Here is a 17,500-nt window from a genome sequence, read left to right as displayed (position 1 = left end):
GCCACAGGGCGGGGCGTAGCCGGGCTGGTGCTGGAGGTGAACGGCCTGGCGGGGGTGGTGGTGGTCCCTAGGGTGGTGGTCAGCGGACCTAGAGGGTGGAGGGAGGGGAGAGAGAGAGAGATGGAGAGAGAGAGGAGAGAGAGAGAGAGAGAGAGAGAGAGAGAGAGAGAGAGAGAGAGAGAGAGAGAGAGAGAGAGAGAGAGAGAGAGATGGAGAGATGGAGAGAGAGAGAGAGAGAGAGAGAGAGAGAGAGAGAGAGAGAGAGAGAGAGAGAGAGAGATGGAGAGATGGAGAGAGAGAGAGAGAGAGAGAGAGAGAGAGAGAGAGAGAGAGAGAGATGAGAGATGGAGAGATGGAGAGAGAGAGAGAGAGAGAGAGAGAGAGAGAGAGAGAGCAGTAGAGAGAGGGTGTGTTAATTTCGTCTACTGAAACTATGACACAAAAAGTTGGTCGACTACCTTTCTTTCACTGACCACAATGAAATAGAAACTAAGCTGATGAGTAAAACTGAGAATAAATACAGTAGGCCTATATTGACAATGTGGTCAAAAGATAAAAACTAAACTAAATAGGGGAGGGAAGTAAAATAAATGTAGTTTGGTTGCACTCGGGTGTAGCTGATCTACAAGCTCACAACGTGCTACGACGCGTTCTGAGCTTGTAGATCGGAAATTTTCAGCATGCAACCACGTGTAACATTACGCTGTCAGTGCTCACCAAGATACATTTTTGTCGAGAGTCTTAAGAGGATATATGGGATTTAGTGAAGAACGGACTCAAGATGCCAGACAAGCCTTCAAAAAAGAGAGATCAAGAGCCTGACGGAGAAAGGCGTGTAAGCAGGCATAAGATGTCTTTCAAAAGCTCAAGTTCAAAAGTCAACCTGGCAATAATTGGGGTGACAAATACTTTCTGAGCCTCTCAAAGCCTCGGCGTCTTGATAATGGTCTCTCAGCTCTCGGAGGGGAGCACGTGCCGCGGCACAGAGTACGACAAGAGAAACAGGCATCAGGAGAGACAGGAGAGGAAGTAAATAATTGATCAAATGTATCGGAGAAGTCACACAACCCGCTAACAACCAAACGAAATGCGCCCGATGAAAGCATGCAACAACATCCAAGCCTACAAAATCCCATCTGATCAAACGGCGCGGCAGCTCCCTATACTAGCTCCACAGGCCTCTGTGTTCTCCCAGGGCCCTAATCCCTGCTTCACAGAGGCAGCGTGCGCACGGCTCAGATGTACACCCAAAACCTCTCGCTGATATCGACGGATTGTCAACATGTCAGCGTGGCGCACTCGCACTTACCCTCTCGCTTGTCACTCGAGTTAGACTCGGGTTCAGCCGCATGGAAATTGGAACACAATACCGCAGCAACAACAATACCTGAGATGGCGGTCTTCACTGTGACTCCTGTGAGCTATGGTGATGCGCCGATCAAAACGGAGATTATTATTTAAAAAAAACAGGGTATTGTGATGAATCCCAGACTCTGTAGCCGTTACCAGCACATTTGGGATGTCCCGTCTTTTATACAGTCTGGCGCCGAAGTGGCCTAGCCATCCAGAAATCTGTATCTCTGTCTGTCTCTTTCTGTGAATCTACATCGGTGTCTCTGTCCCCACAAAAGTAGACTCAGCTCACACTGCTACGTCAATGACAGCTCAGTCCACGCTGCTATACGTGCATGCATCAGTGAACCACAAGACCAGGCTCCATAGCATCGCTCTCGGGCAGAAACCTCTTATGTCCATATTCTAACTTTTTGTGTATTTTCCTAAATGAACATCCTAGCTTGATCGTTCTACAGCGTCTGTCAGGAACGGGAGGTGTTGGACCCATATGCAGGAACTCAAAATTCACATCAAACCCAGGTGACAACTGACAACGTATGTAGATGCAGTTGACAAGACTTTGCTTAGACACACAAGGAACTTACAATACAACCTAACACAAATGCCCAGTAGCACATTCACAACAAAACAGCACGCAGTAGAAACTCTGACATACAAAACAGAAGCTGTCACTAGAAATAAGACCCCGCACAGTGAACACAGTCACAGACAGTCTTAAATAGTCACAGGGTCTCGTCACCCGACCAGACTCAGCTGGTTCTCACAGGTGAGGTGACGGCACTCAGGGCAATTGTTCCCGGGGAGAGGGGAGAGGAGATTGGCTGAGGGGAAATTAGGAGCAGTGCAAAGTCACAACAGGGCAAAACTGACAATGAAGGGGAACACACGGCAGGGACAGAGGCCATGAGCGTGACAGTGTTACACAGAAAGCATCAAAAGAATCCTGTTTTGGACCCGTTTCCACCCTCCAGAGACGATAGGCAATGTTATCAATATTGCCACACAAAGCTCACGTTTGCACCAATTAGCACACCATCTGGGAAGTGTAGTCATTGTTCAAGATTATGCATGCATATCACAGCCCAATGTGAAAAGATGAAGGAAAACAATTCTCCCACTACAGTAAGGCCGAATTAACGTTTTCAACGTTACAGTTTAAGATGTTAGGCTATTATATTTAGGGAGAAGATTCAAGCCAATTAGCCAGATAACCGCTAATTAATTTAGGTCCGTCTGAAAGCCTTTTTTCAGCTGCACAGGGGGAAAGCTGTGCAGTTCTTAACCCATTCTGAACGGGCACCCATTTTGGTGTCAGCATCGTGTCGTGCTTTAGCTATTTAAAAATAGCAGATCTACAAGCTCATATCGCGCCACCGAGTGGCGCGATACGAGCTTGTAGGTCTGCTATTTAAAAAAAATCGAAGACACATTTAGAATCTGATCTCAGGTCAGAATGGGTTAATAATGAAACTGTCAGGATGTAATAGACATTTTTAGAATCTGATCTCAGGTCAGAATGGATTAAACTTGTTTATGTTGCAGCAGAAAGAGGAGTGGATTACACAGTCAGAAGACGCTGCAGCAGCTTGTCTGTCACTATAATTAATTCAAATGTTTAGTGTGCATTAAGAGGCTCAGTGACTCAGTCCATAAAACATTATGTGTGCTTCTCTGATAAAAAAGCATATAGTAATGTGTGTCTATAGTCAGTGATTGCTTAGTGGAAACTATAACTACCCACCGCGTAACGTGCAACATGTATGTCTTTAATAGTAGAGTAGTTTGCCCCTAAAAATGACTTATTTTCTCTCAATTTCACACCCCGTGAAGCCTTGAATTCCTGGAGATATTGTTTTTTTTTGTCTCATTCCAGAGACAATAATTCAATGACCGGGCCGTGCAGGCTGCACTCCACCGGTCATCAAAAAAAGAAAAGAAAAATCAAGGCTTCATGGTGTGTGTAATTGATATAGCCTATTGTAAATACAAGAGATTTTTGGGGTGTAGTAGCCTACTCCTTTAACAAACCTCGGGTTATGTCTATGTTTAACAAAATTACCACATTTATGAATTTCTATGCTGAAAATCAGGGTATTGGGGTCAGCCATGGCTACTGTAAGTGGGTAAGCAAACAGGTGGTCTGATGATAATCATACTGTAAGTGGGTAAGCAAACAGGTGGTCTGATGATAATCATAAGGTCACCGGTTTGACCATCAGTGTCCATAAGTGTCCCTGAGCAAAACACTTAACCCATTGAGACCTGAGACCTGATTCTGCAAATGTCTTCTACATCCTGACAGTTTTCTGAAAAAAAACGAACTCCTAAAATCATACTATATGTATTCGGCCGCCGACCCCCATCTTAAAATATGTTGTCCCAGGGACCCCCAGAAGCAAAGATAGAATATATATTCAAAGATTTGCACACAATTTCACGATTTATCAAAAACAATTGCAGATCTACAAGCTTAGATGCCTCGCTATGAGCTTTTATATATATATATATATTTTTTTACAGCTAAAGTTTAACATAGTGAAATAGTAATTTTGCCATCCTATTCCATAACCGAATTGTGTCGTTTTATGGAATGAATCCTAAAGCGTAAAATCCTCTGTATTAATTCACCACCAAAGCCACACCCCTAGCTCCCCTGGGACATGATCTCCATTGTAAGCCTATGCTATTTGACCTAAATTAGCTTAAATATAGTGTAACACTATTCTTTTCTTTATTATATCCGACAAGCTGGAAATATTCTGAGCATCTCCATACTAAGCTGATATGTAGTAGCTTGAAGTAGTTTTTAAGAACCAGAGCTTTGTGTAACTGACATAGGCCTATACGTGGGTGCATATCTTTGGTCCGACGTCCTAACAGTCCGACACGTAATGGGTCCGGGGGCCCAACACTAAAACATAATTACCGGTGGTGGGGTCCGGGGGCCCAACACTAAAACATAATTACCGGTGGTGGGGTCCGGGGGGCCCAACACTAAAACATAATTACCGGTGGTGGGGTCCAGGGGCCCAACACTAAAACATAATTACCGGTGGTGGGGTCCGGGGGCCCAACACTAAAACATAATTACCGTTAGTGGGGTCCAGGGGCCCAACACTAAAACATAATTACCGTTAGTGGGGTCCGGGGGCCCAACACTAAAACATAATTACCGTTAGTGGGGTCCGGGGGCCCAACACTAAAACATAATTACCGGTGGTGGGGTCCAGGGGCCCAACACTAAAACATAATTACCGGTGGTGGGGTCCGGGGGCCCAACACTAAAACATAATTACCGGTGGTGGGGTCCGGGGGCCCAACACTAAAACATAATTACCGGTGGTGGGGTCCAGGGGTCCAACACTAAAACATAATTACCGTTAGTGTGGTCCAGGGGCCCAACACTAAAACATAATTACCGGTGGTGGGGTCCGGGGGCCCAACACTAAAACATAATTACCGGTGGTGGGGTCCGGGGGCCCAACACTAAAACATAATTACCGGTGGTGGGGTCCGGGGGCCCAACACTAAAACATAATTACCGGTGGTGGGGTCCAGGGGCCCAACACTAAAACATAATTACCGTTGGTGGGGTCCAGGGGCCCAACACTAAAACATAATTACCGTTAGTGGGGTCCAGGGGCCCAACACTAAAACATAATTACCGGTGGTGGGGTCCGGGGGCCCAACACTAAAACATAATTACCGGTGGTGGGGTCCAGGGGCCCAACACTAAAACATAATTACTGGTGGTGGGGTCCAGGGGCCCAACACTAAAACATAATTACCGGTGGTGGGGTCCAGGGGCCCAACACTAAAACATAATTACCGTTAGTGGGGTCCAGGGGCCCAACACTAAAACATAATTACCGGTGGTGGGGTCCAGGGGCCCAACACTAAAACATAATTACCGTTAGTGGGGTCCGAGGGGCCCAACACTAAAACATAATTACCGGTGGTGGGGTCCGGGGGCCCAACACTAAAACATAATTACCGGTGGTGGGGTCCAGGGGCCCAACACTAAAACATAATTACCGTTAGTGGGGTCCGGGGGCCCAACACTAAAACATAATTACCGTTAGTGGGGTCCAGGGGCCCAACACTAAAACATAATTACCGTTGGGGTGGGGTCCAGGGGCCGAACACTAAAACATAATTACCGGTGGTGGGGTCCGGGGGCCCAACACTAAAACATAATTACCGGTGGTGGGGTCCAGGGGCCCAACACTAAAACATAATTACCGGTGGTGGGGTCCGGGGGCCCAACACTAAAACATAATTACCGGTGGTGGGGTCCGGGGGCCCAACACTAAAACATAATTACCGTTAGTGGGGTCCGGGGCCCAACACTAAAACATAATTACCGTTAGTGGGGTCCGGGGGCCCAACACTAAAACATAATTACCGTTAGTGGGGTTCGGGGGCCCAACACTAAAACATAATTACCGTTAGTGGGGTCCGGGGGCCCAACACTAAAACATAATTACCGTTAGTGTGGTCCAGGGGCCCAACACTAAAACATAATTACCGTTAGTGGGGTCCAGGGGCCCAACACTAAAACATAATTACCGGTGGTGGGGTCCGGGGGCCCAACACTAAAACATAATTACCGTTAGTGGGGTCCAGGGGCCCAACACTAAAACATAATTACCGGTGGTGGGGTCCGGGGGTCCAACACTAAAACATAATTACCGTTAGTGTGGTCCAGGGGCCCAACACTAAAACATAATTACCGTTAGTGGGGTCCAGGGGCCCAACACTAAAACATAATTACCGGTGGTGGGGTCCGGGGGCCCAACACTAAAACATAATTACCGTTAGTGGGGTCCAGGGGCCCAACACTAAAACATAATTACCGGTGGTGGGGTCCGGGGGCCCAACACTAAAACATAATTACCGGTGGTGGGGTCCGGGGGCCCAACACTAAAACATAATTACCGGTGGTGGGGTCCGGGGGCCCAACACTAAAACATAATTACCGGTGGTGGGGTCCAGGGGCCCAACACTAAAACATAATTACCGGTGGTGGGGTCCAGGGGCCCAACACTAAAACATAATTACCGGTGGTGGGGTCCGGGGGCCCAACACTAAAACATAATTACCGGTGGTGGGGTCCGGGGGCCCAACACTAAAACATAATTACCGGTGGTGGGGTCCGGGGGCCCAAACTCCAGCGGGTAGCGCAGCACGTTGTAGTTGTTCCACACGTACAGCTGGTTGTCCCTGGGGTTGTAGTCGACAGAGGAGACGTACTGGTAGGGGTTGGGGAAGGCGATGTGCACGGGCTCCTCGCGCCCGCGGTTGGTGTTGTAGGCGTACAGAATCAGGTCTCCGCCCGCCTCGCTGTCGTCGTCCTGGTAGACGGAGCGCACCGCGTACAGCACGCCGCACGCCATGAAGGCATTGGACGCCAGCCGCTTGTCGAAGCTCGTCTCCCACGTTCCCTCGAAGCGCAGCGTGTAAGGGTTGACCTGTGTGTGGGGGGGGGAAAGGAGACACGACAAGCATGGGGGCAGGCACGGACTGGCACAGAGAATCGGCCCTGGCATTTGTGATCGTCAGACTGGTCACCGGCCCAAGGCGTTACTATGTCTTTTTTTTATTACTTTTTCTTATTGTTTGACCCCATGCCCGTCTGGCATCTGCCAGAATTGCCACACTGTCCAATCCGGGCTTGCATGGGGGTTAACGCAAAACTCTTAACTTTCTTAAGAGTAACTTTCTTCTCAAAGCGGGGATGCCCTGGAACCCGACCCCCTAGGGGGGTCCCCGGCTAAAGTAGTTAATGTAGCATCACATTTTAACCACTTTATCCATTTATATGTTGACTAGCAGATCTGAAGATTTTTTTTTTTTTTTTTTTTTTTTTTTTTATCATTTTGAAAGATTTTAATACAAATCTTCTCTTCTGGGGGTCTCATGGCAGAAACTTTCAAATATGTGTCAATTTGAGGGTCCTTGAAAAACCTTGAGAACCACCACCACTCTAACTATATCAAATTGTCAGAAATCTACAACAAAAAAGAATTGCAGCTTTACAACCTCACAATTCGCCGCTGGCGTTGTGAAGTGTATTTCCACTATTGGTGGTACGACTAAGTGAATGGTGCTTTTGTGGTTAAAAAAAACATGTAGTATATTACCCGTTTTACACGGGACAGCTGTGTGGAGAATGGCACCAGTGTTATTCCCTCTGGCTCATTAATTATTCATTAATTTCCTTAGGGCATTCATGTTTTCCTTTTGACGAGAAGCACTTTAACTTTTTCTAGTTTCTATCTTTAACTCATCCATCCAACTCACGGTACCGCGTCCTCCTACAAAGATAATGTTATGGCATATACTGTATGTATTCATTTAATCATGAGATATCCTTTTTTTCCCTGTAGGCCCCTATATGGCCATTGGCATTTTGTAAGTGCTTTATTATTTCATGTATGCCCGGAACACTTTAAAAAACAAAACTTAAAAATAAACAAACAAAACTTTGTGTCCTACAAAAAAAAAACTTTTGTAGGACACCAGTATTATATACGGTACCTGTTACACGGCCAGAAAACACAGTCAAGGCTGGCTAGCTAAACCAGAGCATCGATTTAAACTCCTACTTATCTGGGAACTTGCTGCCTGTTATAAATATTATTGCCTGCAGAAGAGCAGTCGGAGCTAAATAAAGCATGGTGGATTATGGTTTCAGGTTGCCAAGGATTTCTGCCAAGTGAATATCTGATAGAGTTTCACACGGGGTGAGCGGTGTGTAAGGTAATGTGACTTTGAATTTGCAGCTCTTAATCACACATGCTGTCTTCAACAATTACAAAGACATAATAAAGAGAAGGAAAAAATTCAATTTCAGCATATCCCCTAACAGCAGGCCCCTTTTTCAGAACAGCTTTGGTGTCGTCTCACGAACGAAATATGAACTCCTGAAATGTCACCAAAGTTATGTTATGCCTCTTCAGCACTGAATGAATTAGATATGTTTCCAAAATGTGTTGAAACACTATTTGCACTACAAAAGGAACTGTGCAACTCCAACCACATTTACAGTACAGAGCTAATCTTTACATTCCTTTAAAATATAGTTTGTGTTTTTTTTTTGCAAATGTAATATCCTAAGGGCCGATTCATACTCTTATTTTAGAGCCGAATACAAGTCGGTTCGGCGCTGTAGAGCCTACAATTTGACGTCATTTGAGGTTCGCGGGGGGGCGGGTACCGTCCTAAAGTCGGCTCTTCGGTGCTACTGAAACTTTCTGACGAGCCGAAATCATTTCGGCACTACAGCGCCGAAACAGCGGTAAAATAGGAGTATGAATCGGCCCTAAGTGTAAATGGAAACAAATGTGTCCTCAATTGCACTCAGAGTTCAATTATAAGAGGATTTTACTGCGTACTGTATCTCTGGATATCTTTTTCCACTGCAATTTTGATACAATGTGAACCAAAAAGTTCTACATCTCTCGAAATCAGAGTAATCCGTTTTGTCATTTCTGTTCATGAAAATATATTTTAAAGTATCTCCAGATCTTATCATTTCATTTCCATTTCTGCTAATGCTGCTATGCTAATGCTGCTATGCTTCGATTATTTTCATTTATATTTGCGTGACTGTAAAGACAAAGCGGAAGTGGGGAGGAGGCGTCACTTCAGCTCATTGAAAGAGCTTCCGCGCTCCAGACTATAACCGGTCCGGAAAACATTTGAAAATTGTGTGAGGCAACAGTCTGGCCACACGAGACTAGTTTAGACCCAATCCGATTCAGTTTAGACCTAATGACATTCAGTTTAGACCTAATCACATTCAGTTTAGACCTAATCACATTCAGTTTAGACCCAATCCGATTCAGTTTAGACCTAATCACATTCAGTTTAGACCTAATCACATTCAGTTTAGACCTAATCACATTCAGTTTAGAGACCTAATCACATTCAGTTTAGACCTAATCACATTCAGTTTAGACCTAATCCACAACTCATCCTGCGACCGGTCCAACTGTACCTGGCTGACCACCAGACGTCCGTTGTTGGACTCCGTGGCGTAGATGACCCAGAGGCCGTTCTCGTCGACTGCCAGGTCGATGTCGGACTTCCCGCCCCAGCGGTAGGGCGACGTGTCGTGGTAGTTGGCGTTGGTGATGATGGCCTCACCGCTCTTGATGCGCGTGCGCAGGTCGTACTTCACGATGTTGCGCGTGCGTTCCTTGTTGTAGAACACGGCGCCATCGTACACCACGAAGCCCGTGCCGTCCACACGATTCGGCAACCTGCGAAGAGAGAGACAGAGACGGACCTTTTAGACATGTTTTCCGGTAAAAGGGGAAACTCACCTTAAATGGTAAATGGTGCATTTATATAGCGCCTTTATCCAAAGCGCTTTACAGAGATTGTGCATTACATTCACCCATTCACACACACATTCATACACCGATGGCAGCGGAAACCATGCAAGGCACCAACTAGCACATCGGGAGCAATTAGGGGTTCAGTGTCTTGCTCAAGGACACTTCGACAGTAACTCTGTGGGAGCCCGGGTTCGAACTGGCAACCTTACGGTTACCATCCAGGCACTCTACCCCTGAGCCACCGCCGCCACCTTGTATGGCAGCACAGCTGCTACCTGTCTGTCATGTGTGAGATCACTCTTTCTCCTTTTCCTTAAGTCCCTGCATTTGTTTTTGATACTTTTTGAGACCTGGGTTGTGATGACAATGTTAAACTAACAGGGTTAAACAGGACTGCACTTTAAATCTCATGGGATTTGTAGTTTCATGATGTAAATGCACTCTTTATTTGACTCACACCGTGCCTCCACATCATGCCATTGTTTATCTTCTCCCTTTTTGTCTTGGCTTTTCCTCACCTGTCGACTTGTTTTACTGTTATTAATACTCTCTACTCTATTGTACTACTAGTATTCAATACTCTCTACTCTCTACTCTCTACTCAATACTCTCTACTCAATACTCTCTACTCTCTACTCTCTACTCAATACTCTCTACTCTCTACTCAATACTCTCTACTCTCTACTCAATACTCTCTGCTCTCTATTGTACTACTAGTATTCAATACTCTCTACTCGTCTTCTTCTGAATATACTTCAATACTCTCTACTCGTCTTCTTCTGAAGTCTGAAGAAAAATAATTGCAAAAATAAAGCAAGCCAAAAACTAAAGGGACCCAAAAAGAAAACGTTCAGCGTTCTTTAATCAACATCCACAGCTAGAAAGGCCAACAAATAAATCAATAGCAGCGGGGGGGATTATTTGATCATCTGGGACAGCGGGGGGGGGGGGGGGGGGGGGGGGGTCACCAGCTCACTTGTAGGTGGTGGTGGCGCGGTTCTGCTTGAAGTCCTCCCAGGAGGCGTATTCGTACAGCATGTCCGTGCGGTAGGGGGTCCACGGCATGACGTACAGGCGGTCCCCCGACTGCAGCGGGTCCTTGCACCACGCCCCCGACTGATGCTCCGCCTCCTGAAGGGAGCTGGCGGCCTGCACGCGCAGCAGCGTGCCCGGACACACGAAGACTGGAGGGAGAGGAGGGAGGAATGGCAGAGAGGTTTCTTTAAAACAAAGCAAAGTAAAACTAAAGTTTTTTTCAATGACATTGTGGAGATGGCAGAGCGGAGAGGGAGGAGAGCGCGTTAACATTGGGGGAGAGGAGGAGAGGGGGAGAGGCAGAGGATAGGACGAGAAAGATTATGATGGATAAGGAGACGGGGGAGGTGACATGTGAGTTGATCAAAGGATAAAAAGGAGAAAGTTAAGATGTAGGGAGGAGAGGAGGACGTGGGAGAGGAGGGAAGAGGGAGGGAGGTGAGGTACATTATCAGATTTTAAATGAAGGAACACATAAAAGCTCATTTTGTAGAACGTCAGCATTGTGGTCAGATATAAGAGCGGCTGCTTCGTGATAAGTGGGAGATGTTCTGGCTGCTGCCGCGTCACGTAGACACGCGCATCTCTAATCTAATTTATCCTGGCCTACTTTTTATGTCATTGTGCATTTTTCTTTTTCTTTTTTCTCCCCCAAAGCCCTCTGTGTCTACTGGGTGGTAAAACAGTAATTGTGGGGCTTGTTTTATTAGGACGGAAATTTGGATCTCAGTCAAGAGTATATAAATGCGCTACAGCATAAACGTTCTGCCAGGATAAAGACTCCAGGTTGGCGAGGCCTGCCCCTTCCTTCTCTCGCTGCGGCAATCCATACTGCACCAGTACATACATTCTGTACACGTGCGTACACGCAACACATGTGCCTGTCACGCGCAAACAAACACAAACATTCCATATTCCACAAACACATCGGGCATCAAGTCAAGCCCATTCACCCACACACCCACACAAGCATGTGCACGCGCACACAGACACACACACACACACACAAAATCCATACGCCAAGCGAACAGACATTTTACGCACACAAGAACAAACGCACATACGCACGCACGCACACACAAACACACACGCAGACACACGCAAACACACACGCAGACACACGCACGCACGCACGCACGCACACGGAAAAACATCAGTGCTGCGTTAGAGGTCATCCGTGGGGACTGGCGTAAATTGGCTGGCTGACGCACTGTGTCCCAGCCAGACAGAGAGGGTGCCCTGGGACCACAGGCCTGTCAGCTGATCTGTGGAGAGCGCTGCTGGCATCCTCCTCCTCACACACTCTGACATCACAGGGGAGCCTGGGACAGGGCGGGCAAGAGAGAGAGAGAGAGAGAGGTGGAGACAATACAGACTGGAGGAGTCCCCCCCGTCTTTCTCTTGCCAGCTTATTTATGTGTCTCTCTGGCTCGGGGGCGGAGAAGGGAGCAACACACCTGCTGGTCACCTTATGATTGAACGCACCTCTGAACTAATTGGACACCGCGGGGGAATTTAGACACAGATGACACATGGACACCCCACACGCAACCGCACACGCTGCCACAAAGATGACCGGCCGCGAGCACATACACACGCACGTACGCACGCACTCACACATACACACGCACACACGCCCACACGCAAACACCCCCATACGCCCACGCACACGCACGCACGCACACGCACGCACGCACGCACGCACGCACGCATCATTCTAGTCAGTGCTGTATGTGTACAGACCTCAGAGTATACAGTAGGTGAGAGTTATTGTAAAGGCCTTGATTGTTGCGCGCTATTGCTCTGCACTGAAATATTGTACTAATACTATTTATGGTGAGCAGAGGTGCGAACTAAGTACAAATCCGGCCTTAGAGCACAGACTGTATGACTGTCCACAGAGTGCCTGAAGCCTAACTTACTGTCTCTGAGAGTCGAACTAGTCTAACCAAGCTACGTAAAGTGTAGTATGCGCAAGACGAAGCCAGCTCTGCACGGGGAGAGCGCTATAGTTACATCAGTGCGGCCAGGGGGGGGCGCTTAAGGCGTTTGGTTTTGCACATACGAATGTGGACAACGAAAATAGCCAAAGTGTATGCTTCGGAGAAATTATTAAATCCTCCACTTCTGGGCAGCAGGAGATTCAATTTCTATACCACATAGTTCCATGCCAGCGCTCGCTTCACATCCAAATCCAATTACATCTTTTACCGATTTGGCTTCTGGGCCCGTGGTGTTCTGCAAAGACACTGAGCTCCTCTGTTTGTTTGTTGTTGTGCAGACATTTTAGGAGAAAAGGGAATATAACGGCATAAGGCATTACCGGGAGCCGTACTCTACAGAGTGGCTAAAATAATACTAGTAATAATAATAAAGTGGGACACGGCCAGAAAAGTACAAAGGTAGTGTAAATAGAGGAATAAGCGCCATGCAGAAAGCATGTAGGTGACCCATAAACAACGGCTCTGCCTCAAGGTAAAATAAAGGACGAGGCAACATGTACTCAAGTACGTACATGTACTCAAGTACGTACATGTACTCAAGTACGTACATGTACTCAAGTACGTACATGTACTCAAGTACGTACATGTACTCAAGTACTGCACTTAAACCCTTGGACTGCCAATCCCAAAAAAAAAAATTGGGTAACAAATTGGCATATTTTTAATTCATCGTTTTAACATACAAGAAAGATCTGGTGGTTTGAAGAGATGTTTTTTTTTTTTTTCTTTTCATTCCTAGTGTAATTCTCTCGAATTGCCACCAGATGGCGGGAAAGCACCATTATGCTGATTTTGGCCAAAATAGACGGATCTTCATAAGTCACTTCCGGTTCAACGATCAACAACATCCGGCAGTATTTTGACCCTAGTCACTATCTTGGCTGGTCCGGATTGCTAAGCTAATGCTATATTTTTCATATATAAGTCAAATTTACCTCAAATCAACCCCAAAACATCGCAAAATATATATATTTTTTACAGCGACGCACATAGAGACGGCACGCGTGCACGATAGCGCACGATCACGCAGATTTCAGCCGTTTTTTGGTAAATTACATCCAACATTAGTTGCGAACGCAGTGAGCCACTTACTATGACAGCAAGGGCTGAATGTCTGTGTGTGTGTGTGTGTGTCACGCTGTTACACCACCGGCCCGCCACCAGAGGGCGCAGCTGTAGCACACACACACACACACACACACACACACACACACACACACACACAGGGCGCAGCTGTAGCACACACACACACACACACACACAACCACACACACACGAGCTGCGTTCGCTTCACGCGTTTGCGCGTCTTACTTGTGATATTAGCTCTTTTGACCCCCCGATAACTGATATTGATTGTCATTCTGTTTTTTCCGTGAACGGGAGGTTTAGATTTTTAGATTAATTCCGTTTTTTCCGTTAATTGTAGGCCAGGGGTTAAGTACAAATGTGCAGGTATGTTTCACTTTACTGGACAAAAACATTGTATATTATTTGAAACTTTTGTTACTAGTTATACTTTGTAGATTTGGATTATTATTACAAAACATGTAACCATACTTTAGGCTATAATTAACCACTTTGGCTATTTGGAAATTGCAGATCCACAAGCTCGCTACATGGCACGACGAGTTGCATTGTGAGCTTCTATAGATTGGCTATTTTCAAAATATGTTTCATGCATTTTGAAATGGGATATTCTGCACAACGAGTCATTTCACTGTTGGTACTTTAAGGATATTTCGATGCCGATACTTTTGTACTTTTGCTCAAGTAGCCTACATATTGGATACGGGACTTCTACTTTTAACAGAGTATATCTACATTGCAGTATGGTGATACTTTTACTTATATAAGTATCACTGGTATCAACCCCTGGCGGTTTGTGGGTAGTTAGTGTTCCCGTGAAAACCACACAGCCTTTTTTTTGCATGTTCTCCCCGTGTCCCCTAGGGTAGGTACCCTCACAAAAACATGCAGTAATCCTGGTCTCTAAACTGCCTCCCCCTGGCCAGCTGGGACGCCTGATGGGGGGGAAAGGAACTGGTTGGAATAACGTGTTCCTTCCACGCGCTACGTCCAACCAGGGAAACTCCCCCCTGTCAGGTGGAAAGGAGCAACTTGGACACTCAAGCATGAAGGAAGCATGAGTTAAGTCTGTTGCTCTCCCCAGGTTGGCGGAGGGTGTGTAGAGCCCAGGATCACATTAAATGATTGACACAGGGGTGAAAAATGGGTTACAAAATCGTGGAATAAAAAATATATATTAGAAAACCACACAGCCTCCATGCAGCTCATTTTGACACTAAAACGCTCTATCAGTTATTATCACAAATTATTACAAGTGGGCCTGAGGCGGTGGCACAAGAGCACCCGTGTCATTAGCCTTTTCTGCCCAAAATAGACAGAGTTAGAACAACGCTACAGAATCTACCACGGGACCCAAAATAGACAGAGTTAGAACAACGCTACAGAATCTACCACGGGACCCAAAATAGACAGAGTTAGAACAACGCTACAGAATCTACCACGGGACCCAAAATAGACAGAGTTAGAACAACGCTACAGAATCTACCACGGGACCCAAAATAGACAGAGTTAGAACAACGCTACAGAATCTACCGCGGGACCCAAAATAGACAGAGTTAGAACAACGCTACAGAATCTACCACGGGACCCAAAATAGACAGAGTTAGAACAACGCTACAGAATCTACCACGGGACCCAAAATAGACAGAGTTAGAACAACGCTACAGAATCTACCACGGGACCCAAAATAGACAGAGTTAGAACAACGCTACAGAATCTACCACGGGACCCAAAATAGACAGAGTTAGAACAACGCTACAGAATCTACCACGGGACCCAAAATAGGCGTCAAGATCCGGCGTTACGATTAGACTCTAAATAGACTCTGTCCATTCTGCCTCCCCCCCGCCCCCACCCCTAAATAGAAAATGACGCCGTTCGTTATTGCAGCCAACCTTGCAGTCTCAGCCACCAAATTGGTATCATTGTTCAGCCTAGTGGACTAATCATTACGGTAACACTGCAGTGCAGCATAGAGATACCAGCAGGCTGTCATCAGGTCCTAACCCTAACCCAGTGCAGCATAGAGATACCAGCAGGCTGGCATCAGGTCCTAACCCTAACCCAGTGCAGCATAGAGATACCAGCAGGCTGGCATCAGGTCCTTCTCTCCAGTCAGTGGAGCCTAGACCAGCCTGACTGCCTGTCTGGCCTCTGTTTATTTTAATGAGTTGGGCTCATCAATGGCCTCACACACAAACGCCCGGGATCTTAGTGTAACACTAAACACGCACATGTACACACACGTGCACGCAGAGAGCCCACACGTGCACTTACAGTACACATACATGTACTGTACGCACATGCACACACGTGTGTGCACATGCACACACACACACACACACACACACACACACACACACACGCATTTTGGCCACGCTTCACACCCTGCCTACGGGGCTTCATTAACTCTGACCTGCAACTCCCAGCTAGCTCTGCTGCCTTAATGCTGTTTACCTCCACCTCCTTAACCCATTCTGACCTGAGATCAGATTCATACGAGGTTTCCACTGGACACACACTGGTCTGATTAACCTCATTCTGACCTGAGATCAGATTCATACGAGGTTTCCACTGGACACACACTGGTCTGATTAATGCTGTTTACCTCTAATGTTAACGTGTGGTATTAACCATTAGCCTAGTCTGGCAATCACAGGTTAGCCAGTGAAAGAGTCAGCTGGGATCGTGTTCTTAAAATGAATTGAAGGAGATCTGTGCGGACATGATGGGCCAAGTGAACTCGCCCGCCAGAAAACACAATCTTTAGCTATACTGTGGCTAGCCAGACGGCTAATGAAACTCACCTTATCAGGGATTAAAACCCAGCCTGTTGCTATCATGCACTACCATGCCAATTACTGTGCGCTTACGGGGAAATGCTGCTCTAATAATTGACTGATTATTTATCTCCATAATCCCTTTTCCAGCCACAGGTCAGCTGTTAGCTGTCAACGCGAGGCTGCAGTGGGAGACGATGAAAGCCAGTGAAAGGTCCCAGGAAATGACAGTAAATATCTCCCATTAGTACGGAGCGGCGATTTCTGATTGACTGGTGACGCAATTAAAAGTGAGCGCTGGCAGCTTCAGGGCTAAATTTAGGCTTTTCATTTTTTTCCATTTTCATTCCATTGTGATTCTTGGCATTTTCGTGTCCGCTATGACAACTGCCACTGTAATGTAAACATCAGGGATGGCTTGTCTAAAGGCAGCCCTCCAGCTCCGCCAGGCAAATGGCTTCTGCCTTAATTGCATTTGTTCAGTAATTCATCTTCTCTGATATATATGAGGCGGCTACTGGCCCAAGCCTGTGTTTAGCCCACAGTCATGCCTGCCTGCCTCCCTGCCTGCCTGCCTGCCTGCCTGCCTGCCTGCCTGCCTGCCTGCCTGCCTGCCTCCCAGCCTGCCTGCCTGCCTGCCTGCCTCCCTGCCTCCCTGCCTGCCTGCCTGCCTGCCTCCCTGCCTCCCTGCCTCCCTGCCTGCCTCCCTGCCTCCCTGCCTGCCTGCCTGCCTCCCTGCCTGCCTCCCTGCCTCCCTGCCTCCCTGCCTGCCTGCCTGCCTCCCTGCCTCCCTGCCTCCCTGCCTGCCTCCCTGCCTCCCTGCCTCCCTGCCTGCCTGCCTGCCTGCCTGCCTGCCTGCCTCCCTGCCTCCCTCCCTGCCTGCCTGCCTCCCTGC

At 47.1% G+C, this 17,500-nt stretch overlaps 1 protein-coding gene across 1 annotated transcript in view; it reads right to left on the bottom strand.

Annotated features, from left to right (window-relative positions):
* The window catches only part of adgrl1a (adhesion G protein-coupled receptor L1a), a gene marked incomplete at its 5' end in the record, with an annotated part of 105,459 nt that overhangs the window by 68,386 nt on the left and 19,573 nt on the right, over nucleotides 1-17,500 (bottom strand). The window contains 5 exon segments of the mRNA XM_083780474.1: nucleotides 1-88; nucleotides 6,500-6,827; nucleotides 9,359-9,623; nucleotides 10,678-10,885; nucleotides 12,222-12,228. The exon segment at nucleotides 1-88 is cut by the window's left edge and continues 227 nt beyond it. Coding sequence (XP_083636600.1) covers nucleotides 1-88; nucleotides 6,500-6,827; nucleotides 9,359-9,623; nucleotides 10,678-10,885; nucleotides 12,222-12,228 — 896 coding nt within the window.

The sequence above is a fragment of the Protomyctophum parallelum genome (genome assembly GCF_964188405.1).
Source record: "Protomyctophum parallelum genome assembly, chromosome: 13".
Classification (NCBI taxonomy): Eukaryota; Metazoa; Chordata; class Actinopteri; order Myctophiformes; family Myctophidae; genus Protomyctophum; species Protomyctophum parallelum.
Note: the sequence above shows the minus strand (reverse complement) of the source record. Positions and strands in the feature narration are given on the sequence as shown.